A 24,122-nucleotide genomic window follows, 5' to 3' on the forward strand; every position below is an offset into this window, starting at 1 on the left:
AAGTATAAAACTTTAAGAAGAAATTATAAGGGAAAATGTTTATGAATTTAGGGTAGGCAAGAACTACCTAGGATACAAAAGACATGATGTATAAAAGAACAAAATTGATAAATAAGATTCCATCAAAATTTAAAACTTTAAATGACATCATTAAAATGAAAAGTAGTCCTTAAACAGACCATATTTACAATGAATATAACCTATGACCAGAATATATAAAGAATTCTTAGAGCTCATTAATAGACAACCCAATTAAAAAGTAGACATAAGAAGATGATAAATAGCCAATACAGGACAAGGAAAAGTGTGCAACTGTAGAATCAGAAAAATACTAATCAGTATAATAACAAGATTGAATTATACAATCATTAGGGAAGTTGAAGTTAAAAGTTTTAAAAGCCTTGTCATGACTTTTTCTTTTTGTTGGATTCTCCTCCTTTACGTTTAATTTGTCACGCTCAATGGATTCATTCTGCTGGGCTTCCTGGGGTTGTGATCCTCACTGTCTTCTCCTAGGGTATTGTCTAAAAGTTTTGGAGTGCTGGTTTGGTATTCATGAATTTCCTGAGGTGCTTTTTGTCATGAAAGTATCTTATTTCTCCATCAATTTTGAAAGATAGTTTTGCAGGGTACATCAATCTGGGTTGGAGGCTGTTTTCCTTTAGGGCTTGAAATACATCACTCCAAGCTCTTCTTGCCTTGAGGGTTTGCATTGAGAAGTCGGCTGTGATTCTGATGGGCTTTCCTTTGTATGTGATTTGTTTCTTTTCTCTCACTGCTTGTAGAATTTTGTTCTTCTGTTGGATTTCTGGAATCCTAACTATTATATGCCTATGTGTAGATTTTTTTTTTAATCAAGCCTAGCTGGAGTCCTATATGTCTCATTTATCTGTATGTCAAGTTCTTTTCCCCTGCCTGGGAAGTTTTCTGCCATCACTTCTGTGAACAGTTTTTTATGTCATCTGCACTCTCTCCTCTTTCTTCACTGACTCCAGTCAGTCTTATGTTATTCTTCTTTGCATCATTTAGCAGCTGCTGGATTGATTTCTCATGTTCCTTTACAATTTTAAAGCAATTTTTCTTTTCCTGGTCACTAATTGGAATCTTATCTTCTATATCTGAAATTCTATTCTCACATTGGTTCATTCTGCTGCACAGACTTTTGATGGAGTTTTTAATCTCCTGGAAATCTGTTTGCATCTGTTTTATGGATTCCATTTGTTTCCTATGTTGGGATTCCATCATGTTCCTCAGATCCTCTATTTTTTTTATCTATGTCTTCTCTAGATTTATTAATCATGTCTTGCACTATGAGCAAAATCTTTACTGTTATCTGAGTAATTATTTCTGATTTCATTTTTCCCAGATCCTCTTTTGTTGCCAGTTCAGAGAGTCCAGGTGGTTGAGTATCAGATTGTTCCATCTTGTTTCCCTTTGGGGTTGCTGTAGGTGATCTGGAAGTCTGTTTTTGAGGCTTGTTTATGTGTCTTCTCATTTCCATGGGGTGGTGGGTGCTTCTGGCGCCATCGAGGCTCACTTTCTCTGCCCTAGGAACATGGAATGATGGTGGGGAAGCTTCCTTCTGGGTGCTGGGAATGGCTCAGCTTCTCTCTAAAGTACTGTTTTTGAAGTAATCTATAGTTAAGAAAAATACAAAAAGATTAATTTTTCTTCATTTTCCCATTCTTTTTTCTACATTTCTTTTCATTTCCTTATCTCTCCTTTTTTTTCTTCTGCCAAGTATCCTATTTGTCTTGGAAGTATGATACAGATATATTTGTGGGTTAATGAAGATCCACTAGGGGTAGAGCTGTAACTAGGCAGGTATCTTCCAGGGTATTTAACAATGAAAAAGGGAGGAATAATGAATTTGAAACCTGATACCACCATACCAAAGTTAATGTCACTGGTATTGAGACAAATTAACAGGAGGACAGGATGCACTGAGTAGGATAGAAGGTCACTTTTGCAGTAGTTTTGACAAAAGGGCACACAGGCTCTATCTAATCATGAGAAAGCATCAGATAAACCGAAATTGAGGGCCATTCTACAAAATAGCTGACTGGCCCTCATTAAATGCCAAGATCACAGAAGACAAGAAAAGACTGAAAACTATCACAGATTGGAGAAAATCGAGGAGACAATCCATTGCAATGTTGTATCCTAAATTTCTCCTGGAACAGATATAAGACATTAAGGGAAATACAAGTAAGATGTATAGTCCAGTCAGTAGTGTAACAAAGTTAGTTTTCTGATTGTGGTAATTGACCTATGACTATGCAGTATGTTGACATTGGAATATAGGTGAAAGGCAGATGAATACTCTGCTATGTTTGCTACTGTTTGGTAAGCCTAAAATTATTCAAAATTAAAATACCCACTAAGAGACATACTTAGGACAGAATTTTCTCTTAAGAAGGGTGAAAAATGTGAAATCTTTAGGACTATCTTTAAAGTATGAGCGAGATTGACAAGATAAAATTTTTTGAGATTATGTGTATGTATATTGGATTTTGCATGAGAAATTATAATTTTATTTTGGCCTTCCTTTTCATTCTCCACTAAAATATTTTGCTTTTCCTTGTGCAAGTAAATTTCAAAATTGTGTTTTAAATGACACTGTTAGAAAATTCTGAGCACACAATTTTTTCTTTTGGAAATTTATTTCCAACTTTTCAAGGAAATAAAATTAGTCCTAATTTACAACAGTTTTCTGTGTATTCTGTTTCTAGGGAATGCATCTCATTATTTTTAATGAGTGGCAGTTATATCAAAATTGATAAAAATAACCAATCTCTGTCTACTTAACTACTTGCTGAGAGTTCAGGTCATGGTCTTGTCCTCCCTAAGCCTGAAATCTCTTAGTAGAAACAAATGAACATAGAAAAATCATGGCAAAATCCTACATCAAGCTTTCAGTGAGGTCATGGTGTAGAATTTAAGTGTCATGGAGGAAAGAGAGATAGAGAACATGTCTGATCACAATAAATTTGAGAAATTACTTGATCTCAGTCCTGAATTATAGCAGAATTTCATACACGGTGAAGAAGAAAATATTCCATGTAGGGAACGAACAAGCCAGAACTTGAGTGGTCTCTGACAGGATCAGCCTGTGTAGAGTGGGTAGTGGGTGTGGACTTGAGGTTGAATCCATAGTTAGGGAGGACGGGAGACTGGATTATAGAGATTTCTGAAAAATGGTTTGATGATATTAGACTACTAGTCTGCAGCAGGTAAGAGTGAGTCTTTGCATGCTTGAGAAAGGAAAGATTTGTGAATATCCTGATGGGACCTGAAGCTTTCCTGGGTTTGTGTGCTGACAGTAAGGATGGAGAGATGTGATGTGGGATGTGATAGGAAATGTTTAATATTTGTTAAATATGAGGGAAATGGAGAGAAGTCAAAGAAAACTTGAAGGTTTTAAGCTCAAGTGGGTAGATGCTGATATCAACAGCAGGAAATTCAGGACACAGATGAATTTGGAGGAAAACAGACATCATTTTAATGTAAAATTTGAAATGGTGCAGTGATTCAAATGAAAATGGTTAGTAAAAGTTTCACAAACTCATTCATTCATTCAGCAAACATTTATTGCCTGCTTTGTGCTAGGACTTGTGCTAGCTGGATCTTATCCTAAGGGAGTCTGTAGCAGGCAAATCATATTTGGAGGATTGCCTATAGACTGTGGTTGAGGGGAGAAGTAATGCATTGTGAAAACAAAAGAGGAAAAATATTTCCAGGGTGTTAGGACTAGGGTACTACAGATCAAGCAAATACAGAAGATCTGAAAATTTAGGAGTTATTAGCAAGATGTGGTAATGGAAGCCTAGTCCAATCACTTTTTTGTTTTGTTTTTTGAGACAAGGTCTTACTTTTTAGTCAGGCTGGCCTTGGACTCCCTATATAGCCTGGGATGGCTTTGATAAATCCAACCTTAATGAAAGAAAAAAGGCAGATGGTCAAGGTGAGTCTCCTGCTGAGATTCACATGGAGAGAACAGAAGAAAATCCAGAGTCAGTGACCAAATGAAGAAAGTTCAGGGAAGTTGCAGGAGAATCTGCAGTGATGAAGTCACAGGCACTGTGTCTAGCAGTTTTCATTATGAGAGTTTCTAGAAAAATGGTGCAATAGAGTGGAAAGGGCAGGAGTTGGAGAACAACTACAATCCAGTAACTAAAGCATTGAGGAACAATTTGAAAGGTATAAAAGGAGGGGAAGCCAAAAAGCAGTTGGAGAGGGCATCAAGAGTGAGTGAACGAGAAACTTCTCAACTCGTCCACTCAGTTCAACAAATACTGATTGAGTTGCTGGCATGGTGATGGTACTTGGCATGTGTTTTCTCATTGCTCACAACTTTCTAAGTGGGTATGATCTCTTTGGCAAAGATTTCTTGGGGGCCTTCTTGATTCCAGATAGTGATGAGGATATAGTAATGCACAAAAATCCCTGCCCTCTTGTTGCTTATTGTCTAAAGGAAGAATTGACACTGAACAAATCATGTCACATATGAAAAAGGGCAAGAAGTGTTCTATTATGGGATTTGTGATCACTCAAATAGGCTACTATTCAAGTCACCTTTGTCCTGAGAAAAAAGGATTTGTCAAAAATGTTAATAGAGGAAAGGTCATGACATCTTTATGGAAGATATTCCCATTTGTGGAGAGTGCACATGGGCATGTGCAGAGGATTTGCTATAGCTTGTAGGGCCTCTCTGCTATGGGCACTGATTGTAGAAGATGTCAAATAGAAACTTGTTCTGCTGCTCCCCTGAGTCTTTGACTCTCAAAGGTACCTCTGTCAAAGTGGCAATTAATTTAGAGTCATCTGGAATAGCTTTGAGGAAATAAGAAGCATCATGTCTTCCCTAACATTTCTTCTTTGTGGTTCCCAGTGTTTTTGAGCCTCTAGTAATTATGTCTTACAAGACTGGTGTCTTTGCATATCTATAAAATAAGGTTGTCTTCATGGTCAGGTTAAAAAAGTTACCCATTATAAGTTTGAAAAATGTAACTATTAACTAAAAAGTAAAATCACCAAAACAAAAAGAAAATAACATCTCAATAGTCTTTTTAAATTCACTCTCAGTGCTTTCCTGTTGGCTGAACCATCCCAGAACTAGGTCTCAGTGTATATAAGTGGAATGAGTTTCTATTAGTCTGAACTCACCAAGATGTAGCATCTTTCCCCTCACATCCTGAAGGAGTTATTGGTTCATTACCTTTGATATGTTGGAGAGTCTGAAGCTCAACACTGTGAGAAGGAATATTTCTCTCACTTTCTTTTGTTTTGAAATAGTTCCTTCTTACCTAATCAAGTATTTCTGGGCTGGAGGTGTGGCTCAGGATATGTGCTTAATCTTATTTGTAAGGCCCTGGATTCAATCCTCAGCACACACACACACACACACACACACACACACACACACACACAATTATTTTCATGAAATCTTTCCATCATTTTCTAACAGACCAAGAACATCACCTGGAAGCGACAATTTAAGACTTGGGTATACTAGCAACTTACTCCAATTACAGTAGGATTGAACTTTATTTTTGCTAGTAATTTAAAGTTTTCTTTCATTTTGGGGGAGGAATGGTCAACTTCATTTACAAAAGTATGTCTTTTGTGGTCCAAGTAATATAATCAATTGGTAAGGGGGGGGATATTTATATTAGAAAGCAAAATGATTTTAATTGCTGATTTAAAGGTGAGTAATTGCTTTATCCTTTAAAATGTAGATCAGGCATCACTTCCTGTAGGAAGTCTTCTCTGAATTTTCCCACCCTCACTCCTTCTTAAAGGCACTAGTGTATAAACTAGGATGGGTGGTCACCCTATCTAGTATTTTGTCTGTATCTCAAAGTGTTAATTGATCTCCTGTAAACACACAGACTAAGTGAATGATAGAATCCAAGAGAAAACAGGGTGTGGAGTATGGGATGGGTGATATGGATGTTTCCTTCAATGGCCAAACATTGCCTCTGGAACAGATGGCTTCAGTTCAAATCCCAGGTCTCTCACTGCTGTATGGCCTTCAATAAGTCATGTAAATGCTCTGTGCCTTAGCTTTACCCACTGTAGAAAGGGGATAGGAAAGGGATAATAATAGTATCTACCTGTCAGGAATATTATGGGGATTAAATATGTTATATAAGCAAAGTGTTCCAAACAGTATCTGATGTATAGTACATGCCATAAAATATTAGCCATTTATTGTTATGGTATGTGGTTAGCCTCGTAGAAGAGGTAGAATTTGAAATGGAGTTGAAGGATAAGTGTAATTGGGTAGATAGAAGTTAGCTGACAATATGTCTTCACACATTTTTATATAGCTGTGAAAATTAGTTAAGGTGTTTTAAGTAGATATTTTCATTTTGTTTTTATTGATTTCCAGCCACTGCAATGAGGATGAAAATTAATTCTGTGGCTTTTGGTCCAGTGGAACTTAAATTCCACTTCCCTTCTCCTGACTTTATGATAGGCATTGATATGTTGATGCTGGTAATCTCTCTGGTGAGCAGATGTAGCTTCAGAAATCTTAACATGACCCTTAAATGATTGAAAAATCAATGAGGAAAAAAATCACATATTCCATCCCCAAGTTATTTTTTATTTCACAGTACAGAAGATAAAAGCCAGAGAAGTATAGTGACTTGTCCAGAGCTCCATATAGCCAGCCAGAGCAAGAAGTAGAGGCTGTGCCACTGCATTCTCCAATTTGTGATTATCTTGCTAATCAGACATATCACATGATTATCTTGGTTTCTAATTAGGATGTTTTCTGCCAAAAATTATATTGTTACAGTCTTAGATGGTTAAAATTTTTGTACATGTATGTACATATCATGTTATATATGTTTTTATGTATGTATACATACAAACATATGGTGCATTAAAGACATGCAGCTGTGAGATTAAAAACAAAAGGGAGAAAGGTACAATCATTCATCAATGAGGTGCCCAGGACATCATTGTGAAATACATACAGCTTTACATGGTCTGCAGTAGTACTGATGGTGCAATCCATCTGGCTTAATCTAATTATTGTAACATGATCTTGTTGTACTCAAGTTGCAAATAAAAAACCTCTACCAAGCTCATCAGCAGCAGACTGAGTGTACTTTATCACTTCATGCCTGTGATCATAAATTGTGATATTTTACTGCACTTAAATGATGCATGATAAAATGATTGAAGACATCATTATGTGGAACAAAATTCAGCAGCGAGTGTGATGTTAACTATTTGGCACTTCAAGCTCTTAGGGGAATGTTAAGTACTTTTACTGACAACAGTAGGGAAGTGGTATTTGTTATGATTAAGACTATACCTAGAGAAACAGTGGGGCTTTGACCTTATCTTAGATACACATGGTTAGAGAAGCCAGCAAGTTGGAGAGAGAAGTAGAGGATCCAGTTCCATGCTGGATCTCAGTTACTTAACATTAACCAGAAGCCTGGGGAAGTAGTTCTCTATCTTGGCCAAATACTAGAATCACCTGTGGAGCTTTTCATGCTGGGAGTCCTTTCCCAAAGATTTCAGTTGAATTTTTCTGGATGGGGCCAGGCATTTACAGTTTTTAAAGCTTCCAGATAATTCTAATGTACAGTCAGACTTGAAAACCAACAGTTCAGTATTTGGGGAGTAACACAGTCACAGATCTTTACGAATGCATCAGATTTTTAGAAATTCCTTTCCTTTAGTTTAAAAATGTTAAGAAATTTGATGTGAGAGTAAATGTAGAAGCAGGAGAGAAGTACTTTGATGAGATACTACAAAGAAGGAATGGTAATCTCTCAAAACCTTCACCTACTAGTTCAGATGCTTAAAAATTCACCTTGTATGCTGGGGTTTTAGCTCAGTGGTGCTGCTGCCTGTCTTGCAAGTGCAAGGTCCCAAGTTCAATCCCCAGTACAAAAAAAAAAATTTTCACCTTGTAAATTAATAGCTCAATACAAATTCTAGTGACAAATTATGTCTGGAATATGATTCAGTGCCTCTAACCTGGAAGCATACAAGCACTTCATTAATTCATCGTTTCATCCACTTAATTAGCTTTACCAAGAATACCTAATGCAAAAACAAAACAAAACAAAACAAAACAAAACATGGCCTATACTCTCCTAACACCTGAGCCGCTGTGGCAGCTGAAACAAGAGGCACAGAATGTGCACCCATGGGCCATGGATTCTCTTTTTCCTCTCCTTCTTTGCAGCAGGGTGCTTTCTCTAGCTAAGGTAAATGTAACTCAGGACTGGGTATTGCCTTTGTGCAGTAAGGTGGGAGGGATAGATATTAGATTTCATTTTGACAGCTGAGATACTTTACCTATTGACTACGCTAGGACGTGAAGTGCTTCCCCCTCTACTAAGAGCCATCTTGACTTTTTCATGCCCCTTTCCATCCAGTCGTAAACACTGAGGCTGTAGAGAGGCAGTAACCCTTCCTGGGGCTGCATATAAGGGCAGACAGGGTGAGGGCCATGAAAGAGTTAAAGGAACTGAGGTAGTGAAATGAGAGGAAGGAGGTGAGGATGGGGGTTACTGAAATGCAGACTGAATCCCTCCTGGAACCCTTCCCATAAAAACCATGCCTTTTGAATTTCTCACCTGAATCTCACATTAAGAACTGATTGATTATAATTTGAGGTTTTGTGTACTTAGTATTTGTTATTATTTATGACTGTTTTACCCACAGCAATGATGGTACTGGGGTTACCAAGAAGTCAGCTTCCTATCAATAGCCAGAAAAATCTACAGAAAGCTGAATTAATTTATAGAATTTCATAGAATACAGATTTTGTTTTAAATTGGAAGGAACTGTGGAGCAACTTACTCCACCCCTGGTTGTTGAATCTGTAGAAATACTGACAAAGTGGCCAGGGTGGGGTGGGGCAGAGGGAATGTTAGAGGAGGGAAAGGCATGGGCTCCTTGGAGAATGGAGAGATTAGTCTCCTTGTTCAGAAGATTTAACTTTGGAGAAAAAGTGAATTATTTTAAATAAAAGAATCTGAAGTATGAATAAGGACAAAGATGCAAAACATTTAGATATAGGTTATGAGGTGAAGGAAATTTGATGAATGAGGTCAGAGAAAAATTGCAATTCATTTGTGTTAAATAAAGTTCATGGGAGGCTATTGTTTTACACTGAGCTCCTGCTTTAGGCCCCAGCAGACCAAACCAGTACAGAATGGAGTCACTCATGCTAGGTGCAATCACCTTGTACTTAGAAATGGCCAGTTAAAAAACAAAACAAAATCAAAACCAGAAGAATTACAGCAACCAGTCAGAATGGGCCTCATTTTCCTAGTTGGTGCAATAAGGAAATTCCTTCTGTTTTGACCTCATAAGAAAAGTAACTCTGAAACACTCAACCTGCTTTTGTTCTTATTTCTGCTTTCTTCAGCCCTTTTCTGTGTATAGTTCCCACTCTCTCCACTCAGCTTATTGGAACAGCTATTCTATTTTATAGAATAAGATATTGCTTAATTCTAGAGTCACTAATAAAAGCCAATTAGATTTTAAAATTTGTTGTAATTTTGTCTTTTTACACTTATGAGACCATCCCAGTTTAAGTTTAGCAAACAAAAAGAAAACATTTCTTCCCTTTTCACCTCATTCTTTTTCTTCCTTCCTTTCTCTTCCTTTCCCCACCCCACCACCCCAGCCCTCGCTCTGGGTCTTTAGACAGACCAAGCAAGGATGTGTCTGACCTCAGCGACAGGAGACCTCCAATGCTGCGTTTCTAGATGGCGGGGCTGTGCCAAACAGGAGACATACCTGTCTCATGTGTGAGTAAGGTTGTTCCAGGCAGAGGCTGTGTGGTTGACTTTTAGTAAATTTGTTTAATGAATGAATGGTTGTGGCAGCCAGAAGCTGTCATTCTTAGGTTGATCCAACACATATACTGAGCTTCCTTATTTTGTGCGGGACCAGGGTGTGAGGAGTTGTGTACTAGTTCCTGCGATGTATTTCTGCTAAGACCTGTACCAACCACTGGTCTAGATACTGGGGTTTCAGAAGTAAGGACAAATCCCTGCCTTCTAGGAGCACTCTAGTGACTGGACCTGAATATATTAGTGATGGAAAAATTAGAAAATTTAGACTAGTGATTTTTTTTTCCACAAGTAATAAAGATGTATCAATAACATAATTATATTAAACCTGCCTGATTTCTTGGAATTTTTGTTTTGTTTTTGTTGTACAAGTATACAAAAGCAATTGTTGTCTTGGCCAATGCCAGGGGAAAAACATTTTATGATTCTCAGTTTGGTGACTGTAAGCTCACTAGAACCATGGAACTTTTGGCTTTTTTTGTTTTTAAGGTTGCATACACACCATTGAAATATCCAACTAAGAGAAGCAAAGGAAAAGCACTAAAATAGTGTTTCTGATCTAGGAGAACTGTGTTTGAGGCAAAGAGCATCTCTGCTAACTTTAGAAAATCAACAGAACAGGCAGGCCAAATAGTTTTCTTTTCTTTCCTGGTGCACATTGATAAGTGTTTTTCAAACTATGTTTGATTAATTTTTGTACTCTGTATTATTTTTGTTTGTTCAGTGGTTATCTTTAACATCCTGAAACAGTGCTTTTCAATAATTCTCTATTAAGCTTTACTGTGTCTATGTTTATTTTTAGTAGGAGGATTGTGAAAAGGTCAAGTAGTATCTAAGTAATTGTACTCCAAGAGTACTTTGAAGGGGTTCAAGTGTATAAGGGTATTGGACCATTGTGAACTGGGAATGCGTTCAAATTCATGCTTCACTGAGAGTCTTTGGTTAAATACTTAAAAGTGGCAGCAATCTTTCAAAGTAGGTATGCGAGTTAAAGAGGCATAGAAATGGTTCAACAGCACCGTAGGTATAGCAGCAAAGATGGCAAATGGGAGCTGGGCTTATTGTTCTTCCAACCTCAGCCGTCTCCTCATGCTCCACCCTTCTTATTTGATGGAATTCTGTTTTCTAACATGTTGATGACCTCCATCCTGTTCCCTTTCATGTTATCTTCTCATGGGCTTTCATGTGGAAAATATTTGCCTGTCTGAAGAAGAAATGTAACTTTTTCTAAGCTCTAGGGTTGTTACTCGTAAGGGAGACCTTAATACCTACTTCAACATGTGCAACATGTCTTCATGGAGAAGTTCCTTGGTAAATGTTGGCTTTATTCTACCATTTTAAGATCAGTACCACATTAGATTAGTCAGAATTAAATTGAGGAGCCAGGGATGTCGCTTAGTGGCACAGCACCTGCCTGGCAAGTGCGAGGTCCTGAGTTCAGTCCCTGATACAAAAAAAAAAAAAAAATTGAGATATGATGTACCACCCAGATAAATAGTGCAAAATGAGGAAAAAGCAAATCTGAAGAGAATATTTTACTTACAAAATTAAACTCAATTTTATTTTGCAAAAGTCAACAAAAACATATTCAGACTTGGTTTCTCTTCAAAACATGAGTTTGTTTGCTTTTTAACAAACATGCAAATTAATTTGGCATGCCCAACATCTTTCTTTCTAGCTCTCCTTGAATTTTTTTCCCCTAAAAAAAACAAAGGTACAAATATTGTCCAAAACTTATTTGTATTACTACCATCCAGAATTACTAACAATATTTATTAAGGAGAAAGAAAAGCTGTAAGGCTTGGTCTTTGGCATTCACATTTGATTCAGCAGTATAATTAAAAACTTATATTTGCTTTTAGGATAAACATTTTGAGGAAAATTTAATAAATTTTGTTTCTGTTCTGCAAAGGAGCCACAGTATCAAAGCATTTTAACTGGAGCTGTTAAGTTCCTGCTGGTAGAATATTACTTCTAGCCTATTTATTAGCTTTTCTTCCTGTACTCAATACATGTTTTTTTTCCTCCCCTGAGTGAAAGGATAGCAAAGAAACAATTTTTTTCTCTTTTCCCCCAAGCATCATGCAAAGGCAAAGCAAAATCAAAAGTCACAATATCTGAATTTACTTTGATTATATTTTGTTTCTTATTATGTATTATAATACTTACTTGTATATCTAAAATTAACATTGTTGATTTTAAATATTTGAAACAACTTATGAACCGTGTCTGAAAGAAATAATTTCCCCCAGCCTGCTTTTTGCATTAAGGTAAAATAATTTCAAATAAATTTAATTAAAAGGAAAAAAAAGAAATAAAATATGTTTAGGTGTTAGCAGTTTACTAGAAAATAAGACTTTAATGGGTCAGATAATTTATTCACATCTTTTTATACATTGTAAACAAGGATAGGATACTTTTGATAGTAGCCTATGAAGAGTTTTTTTGGTAGTATATTCTTCAGTATTGAATAGATGTCAAAGGAGCATTTTAATATAATTCTACTAGGGTCTTTTATGAATTTATTTTCCAGAAAAAATTTGTCTGAAGTCATCTTAATTAAAAAAATAAAGTGATAGATTTGCATTGAGTGAATATGGTATGTGAGGTAAAGGCATTGTATGTTCTATAGTCTGAAGCACAATGCAGCATGTACAAAAGAAACTAGACATCTAACTGAAACTCCAGGCGGTATGTAAGAGTGCATAGAGAAGAGTCCTTTTTTGGCCAGAGAGTGAAAGATGGCATAGTAGTCACCTAAATCAGTAAGTTGTAAGCAACATAAATGTGCAATGCCATTTCACCGAGTGCAAATGAGATCAGTTGGAAATTGTACTGTGATATCCACATATTTTTGAGAAAAATTCCCAAGCCAGGCGAATGTGGATTGGGATGAAGATGTAGGCAGTGTACACCACCATGGCAAAAATGGTTAGCACAACAGTATTGAACATAGATTGCTCCCAGGGCTCCATGACAGCACAACATGTAATGATTTGGTATTGATAGTAGAGCCAAGAGAAATATTCTTTCACACGCCTGAAATCCATGCTCATGATGCTCTTTCAAGCTGTAGAAAGTCCACCCTGTTAAGAAAGATAATAGAGTAAATGAAAAATAAAATAAAGAACCAAATATAGAATTTCCTTAAACTTTTGTGACTCGGCATACTAAAACCTGTGAAAGAATGTTAAAGATCATCGAATGGATTATTTTTTTTTGAACGGGTTATTAATATGAATATTGTATAGAAACAATACACAATACATTAATCATAGAAAGTATTGTCACAGTTAACAAAAATTGCTATAATTTACAGAAATTGTATTATTAGTAATATCTATCTAAAATGATAGTTGCTAGTAAGACCTCTAGTGATAAAACTACCTAAAAGTAGATTCTAATCACATTTTCTTTATCCATGTATATATACAAAAAGAGATGGGGCCGGGAATTTAGCTCAGTGGTTCCACTGCCTGCCTCACAAGCGCAAGGACCTGAGTTTGATTCCCGGTACCAAAAAAAAAAAAAGAGAGATAATCAATAACCTTTCTATTTCCAACAACACATATTCTGGGAGAAAACTTAAAGAATGGTATGCAGAAAAGTTAATATAGCAAGCTTGAAGTTGCTATCTTCAGAAGGGTCTGCCTAATTAGTTTACCCCCTGACTGGTATCTGAGAATTTGGCTTTTGAAATTGTTCATTACATTCTCTAAAATGTTGAGAATGACTCACTGTGATTAGACTACACAAACAATATAATTATGGTGAAAACCTATTATATTCTGGTAATCTGAAATTTTATGAATTTCTAGACAAAGAGTGTCCAGTCCCCACTTCACAAGTCATGGTATAAGGTATCTTCATCATTGAGTCTGTAATGGGCATTTCTGGGGCAAAAACATGGCATCATGCTCTTTGACTTACAATGGAGTTATTTTCCAATAAACACATGGAAAATTGAAGATATTGTAAGTTAAAAATCTTGAATTTAATACCTGTAACCTATTTAATGTTAATGCTGAGCAATAGAGTATAAGGTAAAGTATCAGTTGCTTGCCTTCATGATCACATGGCATTGGTGTGCTTTTTGGTGGTAGAGAAAGGAGCACATTTGGCATGTTCACTCATGGGAATATCAGAAGCCTGTACATGGATTTCTCCAGATTTCACCTGTGTCTTCTTTTCCTGCTAATCCAATTGTGTATACTTTAATTGTAATTTCTTAGCTCTAAGTACAAATACAGTATATGTTGAATCCCATGGATCATTCTAGTTCAGTGGTGGTAAACCTAAGGCATGAGTGTTATTGTGTTTTTCATTTAAGACAAAGGATGTTAATTATGAATTATTTTTCTAAACTAAAACCTCAGTATTCAGGTTTAATTTCAGTGTTGGGACTTTGTGATAAATAAGTGGGTTTTGAGTTGCAGTTTGGCACTTTGTCTCTAAAAGGTTTGGCATCAGGGTTCTAGTTAACCATTGAACATGTGGGTGGTCTTGGAGACAGACCCTTAAAACAAATGAGACCCTCTGAAGGTACCTATGTGGTCATTTGGTTTGGAGATGCAGAATACAGGAAAATCCTGTAAGTGTTTTGCTGGCCTTCCAATGAGACTGTAGTTATAACCAGACGTAAAACTTTCCAGACAGAAGAGCACCTATCATTTCTTAGAAAGATTCCTGGGAAGATCTTGCAGACCTTTATAGACACCAGAGTGGGTGCCTCTGGGAATACAGGCTCAGCTCAGTGCCCCTTTGCTTACTCCTGAGACTGATAGTACCATATCATTAAAGTCTGTTTTGATAATTTTTACTATTCCTGTAACAGGTAAAATGTTTTGAAGATCATTTTTATTTTCTGACATGAGAACATCATTTCTTTTATCCTTTTTTGAGTAAAAGCAAGATGCTTTTGCTGTTCAGGACTGTGAACTCTCTATACTGTAGGGAGACACTCACTGTTTGTACATTGGATCCTAGAACAATTGCTGCTATAAAGATTGTCACCCATAAATATTTGCTGAGCAAATGAATGAATGAATGAAGAATAATAGATTAAAAAATAATCATAGAGCACTCATGGTCACAATGTTAGTGGGATGCAGATAGCTATTGTTGATTTTCATAGACCATTTCCATAAAATCTTAAAAGGAAAAGTCCATGTGTGACCAGGTCACAGTTATGTGCATAAGGACTGGAAAATTCAGATAATTAGATAATACAAAATGGAAGGAGTTTTACTTTCTCATGAAAAGGAAAACCAGCCTCCCATCATTCCAGAAACTAGAACAAGAACTAAATAATTAGATGTAAATGGCTGATCCTGATGGGTGAGCTTCAGGGAAATGTTACCCCCAATGGTTGCTTTTTTTTTAAAACCAGTTCTGACTGCAGAAAAGGAGCAAAGGTGGATGAATAGGGTTATGTGTAGGAAAAAATGAGTGACAGAAGGAATGCATCTTAGTCTCTTTGTGCCGTTACAACAAAATCCTAAAACCATGTAATTTATAAATAAAATAAATTTATTTCTCATAGTTCTGGGGCTGAGAAGTCCAAGATCAGAGTGCCATCAGGTTTGATTTCTGGTGAAGACTTTGTCTCTGCTTCTAAGATGGCAACTTGAAGCCTGTGTCCTTACATGGTGCTTCTACCACAGATGGAAGGACAAAAAGGGCGAATGCTGTGTGAAGCCTTCTTTATAAGGGCCTAAATCACATTCACAAGGGAGAAGCCCTGATTACCTAACAACTTCCTAAAGGCTCCACCTCTTAATGCTATTGTTTGGAGATTAAATTGCAACATGAATTTTGGAAGAAACATAAAGATTCCAACTATGACACAGTGATAATTTCAGTGAGTGAGATTGTATTGGCACCACCAGATAGGCTGAAGCAGTGAGAATTAGAAGTTATCACTATTTGAGCTTTCAGACTGTCCTAGGCAATTTAATTTTTAAAAGTCTTCTGCATGGGCACCCACACTTGCTTTCTCCTAATTGATCAGAGCTTAGTACAGTTCTAGGTAACTGATAGGTAGTGTGGAGTCCACTAATTAGGTATTCAGTGCCAGGCTGCACTGGATGAAGGTGAGGTAGTGGGTAATGAGTGCTCAGACAGATGCAGTCCTTACCCCTAGGAAGTGTGGACTACCTGAGGAGATAATAATAATAACAGATACAAATCAAATAATATATACAAATATGTAATTGTCGGTTATGTTAAGGGAGGAAGGTGAAGTGTATAAGGGGATTTGCGAAACCTGATCCAGTGTGAGTATGTGTCTCAGGAAGAGATATTGGAGATAACATCCAAGAATTGTTAAGCACCAAACCCAAAAAGAGCGTGCAGGTCTGGGAGAATGCCCCCACACAGGGGACAACTTGCAAAAAGTTAGAAGTGGGAAGGAGCTTGGTAGGTAGGTGGCCGAGGGGCCTAGGACTAGAACAAGAGGAATAGGGAGTGTGGTAAAACTGAAGAGGCAGGATGGCCACCCTGCATCTGGGAGTGGAGGGTCAGTGAGAGGCTAATTATTTAGTCTAACCTATGAGTGACAGAGGCTTCCTGGTTATTAATAGGGAGAGGCTGTTGTGGGTTGGAGAAGAGGAAGAGTTCAAGTCATGTGACACATTGTATTCTAAAGTCAAATTGAAATGATTTTGGATATCAATTATTTAAAAAAATCTATGTCTCTACTTTTCCCATGGGCATCACTCTTTCAGAATTAAATGTGTATTGAGAATCTGTTTAAAATATACTTAGTGCTCCTTTCAGTTTTATAAATAAGATAATATGGTTCATTTGGATATAGCTTTGACTTTTTCTGTCCATATTGCAGTGCTTAAAAGTGTACTACTTAATCTCCTGGCCATTGTTTTCTTTTTAAAAATTAATTTCTTGCTTGGGCAGTTCTGGTGGACATTGATTACAGCCTTATGAGAGACCTGGAACCACAGGCACCAAGATAAGCTGTGTCCAGATTCCTGAGCCATAGAAACTGTGAGATAATCAATGTTCATTATTTTAAGCTGCTGAAAATCAATCAATCAATCCATCAATCTATCAAAGAAATAACAGATGAAAGCATACAAACATGTATTACAGCAAAGGAGGATATATGGTAAGACCTTGGTCACAAATACCTTAAATTTGCAATGATTTGAAATCTGGGTATTTTACATATACTATCATACTACCAATAACTTAGTGAATTAGAATTTAAACATTTTCTTCTTGAGTTTCTGGTCTTTCATTTCTCAGCCCTCTGAGTAGCCAGCTCTGACATATGAAAATTGCCTTTATTGTCACATCACAATATAAACTCATAAAGTCTGTCTTTCCACAAAAAACATTGATTACCTCTCTTTCTTTGATGCATTTTTCTCTTATTGATGAGAAGCAAATTTAAATGATATTTATTAGTTGTTTCTTATATGAAAAAGTGAGAAGAGACAGAGTTGGTAGGCCATCTGCTACAATCTGTGGTTAGAATATGCATTATTTTTAGGTTCTAGATTTACTTAGGTAATTTATTTCTCCTTTTTTGTAAGTTCACTTTATTATCTCCTGTGGGATGACATGCACTATTAAAAACAAAACATTTATTCATTCATTGAATAAATACAAAGTAGTAATAGCCTCAAAGGATTCTGTCCTAAAAGGCACTGCAGACAGGAGATGCTCTTCTGGATCATGTAACAAGCACACAGTGAATAAGGGATTCACTAAATGAAAAAATGTTAAGAAGGAAGCTGGGGAAAGAGGCTAAATATGGGGAAATTAGATGATAGAAATGCCACAAAATTAATTAGCTGTAAGTAACCTAGAACTAAATGGGAGCAAATATTTTAAAACCTTGGCTTTTCACAACAGAATGTAAAATTAAAGACCTAGCCCCATATCCCAGCCAAGGACTTGAAATGTTTACTCAAATACATAGTGAATCTTCTTGTACTTAGCTATGTGTTTTTAAAAGGTAATTTCCTATGTACGAGAAAGAAGAGAGTAGTTTCTTTCTTTTTAAAAGAATTTCCTCTAAACTTGACTTTTAAGACTCACTTAGATCTTTAATGAGGCTGTGCACGGGGAGGTGGCACTGGCCAAGCAGACTGCAGCACATCTCCATGGGCTCCTGGCCTGGATGCTGAAAGCATCTTGCTACACACTGAAACCATCTTGCTACACACTGAATGTGCAGGTGCCCCAAAATCTATGTTGAAATCTTAATCCCAAAATTACTGTATTAGGTGGCAAGGACTGTGGAAGGTGATGACATCAAGGCAAAGCCTTTATGAGTGGAATTACAGCAACCCCAGAAAGTTCCCTTGCCCCTTCTGCTGAGTGAGGATGCTGAGAAGACAGTAAGAGAGAGGACCTCACCAGATGCTGATTCTTCAAAGTCTTAGTCCTGGACTTTCAGTCTCCAGAACTGTGAGAAGTGTTTTCCTGTCGTTGATAAACCACCCAGTCTACAGTATTATTACAGCAGCCCAGACACACTAAGATGCTACTCTTAGGTGATGGGGAGGGCAGGGCCTTCTTTCTAAAGGAGCCCACCATCCTGGGGACTGCAGTTCTCAGGAGGGCCCAGTGAAACATAAAACACTTGAAATTCCCCGTAAAAAGTTGGGGATCAGGTAAAGTCAGCATTGTTACTGGAGGAATGGGTCCTTTAGCCCAAGGGAAGGGTGTTTCTTTGTGCCATGGTTTTAAAACCATGATAATATCTTCTTCAGAGAGGACCATTATAGTAGGAGATTCTAACATGTCTAATGGATTTGATTTATCAGAATCTTCTTAATAATAAGAAAATAATTTATACTTTCATAGGATTATTTATAGTTTAGAAAGTACTTTTATTTTACTGGTACAATGCAGAATATAGATTTGGGAATAGAGACAGACCTTGATTCAAACCCTCTCTACTTACTGGATATGTGACCTTGAGTAGTTACTTTATTGTCCTTGGTCTCAGTTTCCTCACCTGTAAAAGGGAGATAATAATCTGCACTGCTTAGGGTTGCTTTGGAGAATAGCAGTAAAGCAAGTAAGGCAAAAATCTCAGGAACTTGCATATGGAAGAAGTGCTTTACTTAAAGTCTTTCCACTCCCCTCCACTTTCATTTATTTATTGACAACAATTTTCAGCATGCTAGAATTTGCACTCAGAATATTTCAGTGGATATTCTATGGAAATTACAGTGACTGTAATACATTCACCCAAACAGTCGTGGCCATTGCCCTCCAGTATTATAATTTAGCCAAGTATATCCCACTAAAATACATTTAAACAGTATTTACTACCTGGGTTACGTAGTTAAAGTGTATCCCAGAGTGCTAGTAGCTGGATGGACTAGAGTTCTCACTCATTTTAAAGAAAAGGACCAAGCCATGGGGTAATATTAAACTGATATTAATTTAGTTAATAGTAACATTAATTTAGTTTGTCATCAAAATTCAAGTGACTGATGCATGTGGGATTGGCATGAATTCATATCAGTTCTGTGAATTGATATTGGAATGTGAAGTAGAAATTCAAATGGAGATTTTCTGCGTTCTTCTAAGGCCAAGTGAGGAGAATGGAGTCATGTGTGAAGAACATCTGGAAAGTCCCAGCCCCACTTCCTCTCAGTTTCCCCAGAACCTATCCCATCCATATATATATATATATGACTTTTCTCTGACATTCTGTAGTTCAGATTCTTGTCCTGCTACTGAGGAGCTGAATGTGTATTTATTGTAAATATTACTGGAAACTGGTAAAATGTAAGATTCTTATTAGTAATGTCTGTTAGTGTGGAGAAAAGGCCTAAAGCAGAGCTTTGCCAGATTAGGGGAAGAAAGGGACAGGATTATTAGAGTCTTAAAAACTAAAAGGAGGAGTTGGAATCATAAACAGAATCCAGTGAATGAACAGGGACACTGGGACAGTGAAGAATTTAAAGACTTGGAAGTCCTCTAAAAAGTTATGTCATAATTAAATGGGGAGTTCATTGCTATTTTTTGAATGTCACTACCCTTTGATCAACAGGTAAAGATTTTCCTCTTACTAGATTTATGTGCAGTGGGGAAGGAGAAAAAGTTTCATCTCCTCTCCTATACTGAGAGGGAGATGGTCTGGAACCCACATTGTTTGGGGGTGGAACTCTGTTCTGGCCTGAATGAATAAGAAACTAAACAAGTGTAGCAATTAGAAAGACACACCGCTAGCAAGAATCCCTCTGTCTGAGTCAGAACTTGAAACCAGTGTAAGGGGAGTATGTATGAGAGGTAGTGGTTAGACTTGCCCATGAAGTGTTCTGTTCTTGGGAATAGGAGTGTTAAGAAATTAGGTAATTGCAATGAAGGATGAGTTTTCAGGTCATGTGGGACAGGGCATTTACTTTGGGAATTTTGCAGAAGATGTGATCCTGCAGCCCTCCCTTGCCTAAAAAAGAAAGTACTCCACACTATTGGACTTTCCCAATAAGGAATTTCCTTTTCTAAATGTTAACTTCCTTGCTGGATAAAAAAAGACCTAACATTTTGGGTTAAATTTACTTCTGGGACATCAGAATCAGAATCAAAAGCTGAAAGTCAGAAGGACTCACAATTGATTTGAGGATAACTGCTTCCCAACTCATTTTGGAATTCTGTATCAATTAGTCAGCTTTTTTGTGCCTTGTATTTCGAACCTGAAATCTGAGATGTGAAATCTGTTCCAGAGAGACATGCTGTATCTAAAAAGAGACTACGTTTATACTCAGAAGTAGATCTCTTTGGAAAGAACTCAATATAACTTACTCAAATGTAAACCTTTCTTTAATTCATTTATGAAACAAAATTAGGAGCACAGTGACTTCTATATAAAGAGTATAGTATAGAAAGGAGGATTAAAAAGTAATTTTACAGTGGAGAAGACTATTAAATATTACCTAGTTGATAGAAGTTAATCATATTGATAATAATAGAGATCATGCAATGAAAATGAAACCTTGTCTCTGTGGTCTTCTCAATAACCCATAAATTTAATCATGAAGAAATTAGATAAGTTCTAGTAAAAAAGTGTCCAACAAGATACTTGACCAGGATCCGTCAAAATTCTCAAAGTCACCAAAAAACAAGCAGAATGTAAAAACGTGGTCATGGCTCAGAGAAGTTTAAGGAAATTGACGACTAATTATAACATGGTATCTGAGATGGAATCCTAAATCATAAAAATGAGATGAGATGAAAGCTAAATAAATCTAAAGTAAGGAATTTAGTTAATAATCATATACTAATATTATCTCATTCGTTGTACCAAATGTGATATACTAATGTAAGATTTTAAGAGGGGACACTGAATGCAGGTTACACAAGAACTCTGTACCATCTTCTTGATTTTTCTGTAAGTCTAAACTGTTCTAAAAATAAAGTCCATTTAAAATTTTCAAAAGAAAAATAATAATGAAGGGTCCAGAGTCATCTTTATTCTAAACTCAGGTGAACTCAGATTGCTTATGCTATTCTACCCTTCCAAAAAACTTTCCCCAATAATTCTTGTACATTGGTGAATAATGCTCTTCTTTTTTTCGGTACTAGGGATCGAACTCAGGACTTTGTGTTTGCCAGGCAGTCACAGTGACACTGAGGTAAATCTCCAGCGAATAGTGCTCTTCTACAAGAAACTAGATTTAAATATTTTAAATACAATAGAGAGGGAAAATATAGTTTATCTTGTGGTCCAAGGTACATAATAGAACATAGTCATAGAACTGAAACAAACCTCTCAGAATAATACTTGTAGCATGCTAATATTTTCTTTTCCATTATTTTCTATTATATTTGTCCTAGTCCATTCTAGTCTATTCCATTTTCTTCTTTCATGAAAACTCTTCCAACTTTGACCTACCACATGGGGTTTTTTTGTGCTTGGTATCAAACCCAGGATCTTGCACATGCTAGGCAAGTGCCCTACCATTGAACAACATCCCCTTTCTTACCACATAAATGTCTTAACCCACCAATTGTACCTTGCCATTGGAAAAACCTTTACTTTCAGGTTTAACTCAGTGCCAGCCTCTTTGTTTTTGTCTTGTCCAATATGGCAGCCACTAGATACACATGGAAACAAATTTGTAGTGCTCTGTGAGAGAAAGCAAATGCCTACCATGTTTGACTGCATAGATATGGCATATCTCCATCATTACAGAAGATTTTGCTGACCTGTGAAGGGGAATATTTCCATCTCTTGGTGGAACTAATGAAATAGCTCACCAGCTTGTCTCCTTTTCAGCTTAAAATCATCCCTTTCCAAACTTACATATTCATTTATCTGCTTGAAACTTTCAATTGTTCTCCATTTCCTATGAAATGAAACTTTCGTTTAAGGCCGTGCACAATTTGATTTCTCTACCTGTCCAGCCTCTCTCAACTCTCCTGGTAAATGCTATTGATGCTAAATCTTCTATATTTGAGTTTAAACTCTCTTCTTTCCTAGGAATTCTGGTGTGCCCTTTCTCTGCTAGATAAAACCTATTTATTTTTCAGACCTAGCTCCTATAAACACTTTTCTATGAAACATTCTCTGAGGAACTCTCTCCCCACCAAAGAAAATATATTGCTTTCTATGTGTTAAGCATATAGCAGCATTTCAGCACTGACAATATAGTAAAACTAGGCATGCATAATACTGAGAATGTTTGGCATTCATTTCTTTATCCCCAGTGTATAGCTGGTTAGTTGGTTTGGTGGCTGATTGACCAAATTGTAAGGTTTCTGAAGGGAGCAACCATGCTTAGAGTTATTTAATATTTACCCAGCACCACTGGAGTCCATACAAGCGGCTTATAAATTCACATTGTGTGCTTTCAGGCAATGAGTTCACATAGATTGTTTTCTGCAAACTCAATACCATCTGCCTTTTTGAAGATGAATGAGAGCTGGTGTTCATTTAAAAAGATGTCCAACAAGTACTTTCTAGTTTCTCATAATGTTAAAAGTTCATGGACTCTGTGGGAAATAAAAAATACTTGTGAAGTGGATTTGGATACCACTACAATGGCTTTTGTAAGTGCTCATAGTAGGTAAGTAATAATTTAAGATTAATAGGTAGAAAAGTAGCTCCAGTGCAAAAAAATTTCAGGCTGGGAACATCTGGAGATCTGAACTGTATTATAGTAATCTTATCTTTTCTTTTTGTTTTCTTTCTCTTTCCTCTTACCCTCTTTCCTTCCATTTATTTATTTTAGTCCGTAATCTTGGGCAAGTTCCAAAATCTTTCATGTCACAGTGTCTCCATGTAAAGTGAAGATAATTGATAATTGTCTCTAAGCCATCTCAGTGATGTAGTACAGAGTGTAGTGGTGGGTTTTTGGCTCTTTAGAAGCAATACTTACAGTCATAGCAGTAGTAGTGTCTGTTTTTGTTACTTGTAGATTGCTATAGCCTTAAACTATTTGCAAAAGTTTGCTAAATTATAGACTCAAAGAAGCTTTGTGGTACATCCTATTAACAATGTCTTTGACAATGGAGTGGTATATATATTTTATATGAAAAAACCTCAGCCCTTATTTATGCTGGCTAATTGAGTTGCCTAGTACAATCGATCAATCAATCATTCAATAAATCTATGTGGCCATTACTGCAAACCACTACCTTAAAGGGAGATTTTCAAATGTGTCTTGAACAAGGCCACTAATACTGTTGTGTGAGATGTACTGCACACCCTTGCATGGTGGCTCTTGTTGTAGAGGCTTAATTACGAGCTGCTTCTTCATCTGAGCACAATTTGACTTGTAGAGGTACAGACACATAATTCTTCAGTACATCAAAATGTGAATATGATTACATCATTTATGGCAGAAGCTCATACTGTATCTATGTAAAACTTAGGCACAGCAGTAATTTATTGACTTTCCACATCCAAACATCTTGCTTTAATTTTTCTGTGGATGATGCCAATGTCATCTGTATTATACAGAAAGTTCCATGCTCGCTAATAGTTTCCTGGGAATTTCCTTTCTATCTTAGAATACTTGCCAGTCTTCTTTTGCTAACCAGCTTCTGATGTTGACAGCAGAGTGGATATTAGAAGTGAAACTAGAAGTTCAAGCTTTTAGAGTGAGCTGAAACACTAGCCTAAAAGTTTGTGATGAACCAAAGTCAAGGAAGAAAATTAAACAACCATAGGGCAATTAAAGGACTTTCTTTACACATTCAGGATGATTTGGTTAATTCTAGAGACTCCCAAGAGAAAAAGAAACAAACAATTGTAAGTCAAAGCATGTACTGCTTTTAGGCAACTAGAGTTACTGTAATTAA

The 24,122-nt window shown here is 36.6% G+C and overlaps 1 protein-coding gene across 3 annotated transcripts in view; it reads right to left on the reverse strand.

Annotated features, from left to right (window-relative positions):
- Window positions 1-240: 240 nt before the first annotated feature.
- Sptssb (serine palmitoyltransferase small subunit B) overlaps window positions 241-24,122 on the reverse strand; it is a 44,764-nt gene continuing 20,882 nt past the window's right edge. The window contains exons 3-5 of one of the 3 annotated variants that reach the window (XR_015440916.1): window positions 11,380-12,922; window positions 11,109-11,280; window positions 241-1,635 (exon numbers count right to left, since the gene is read on the reverse strand). Coding sequence is in view for 1 of the 3 variants with exons in the window: in XM_087186462.1 (XP_087042588.1) it covers window positions 12,656-12,892 (237 nt within the window). In the remaining 2 variants the exon portion in view is untranslated. Of the gene's footprint in view, window positions 1,636-3,948; window positions 11,281-11,379; window positions 12,923-24,122 lie in introns of those variants that run through there. The other 2 variants (XR_015440915.1, XM_087186462.1) reach the window with 2 other exon arrangements.

Source organism: Heterocephalus glaber, unplaced genomic scaffold, assembly GCF_053883595.1.
Source record: "Heterocephalus glaber isolate CG9 unplaced genomic scaffold, H.glaber_assembly_v1.0 deba00001504, whole genome shotgun sequence".
Taxonomy (NCBI): Eukaryota; Metazoa; Chordata; class Mammalia; order Rodentia; family Bathyergidae; genus Heterocephalus; species Heterocephalus glaber.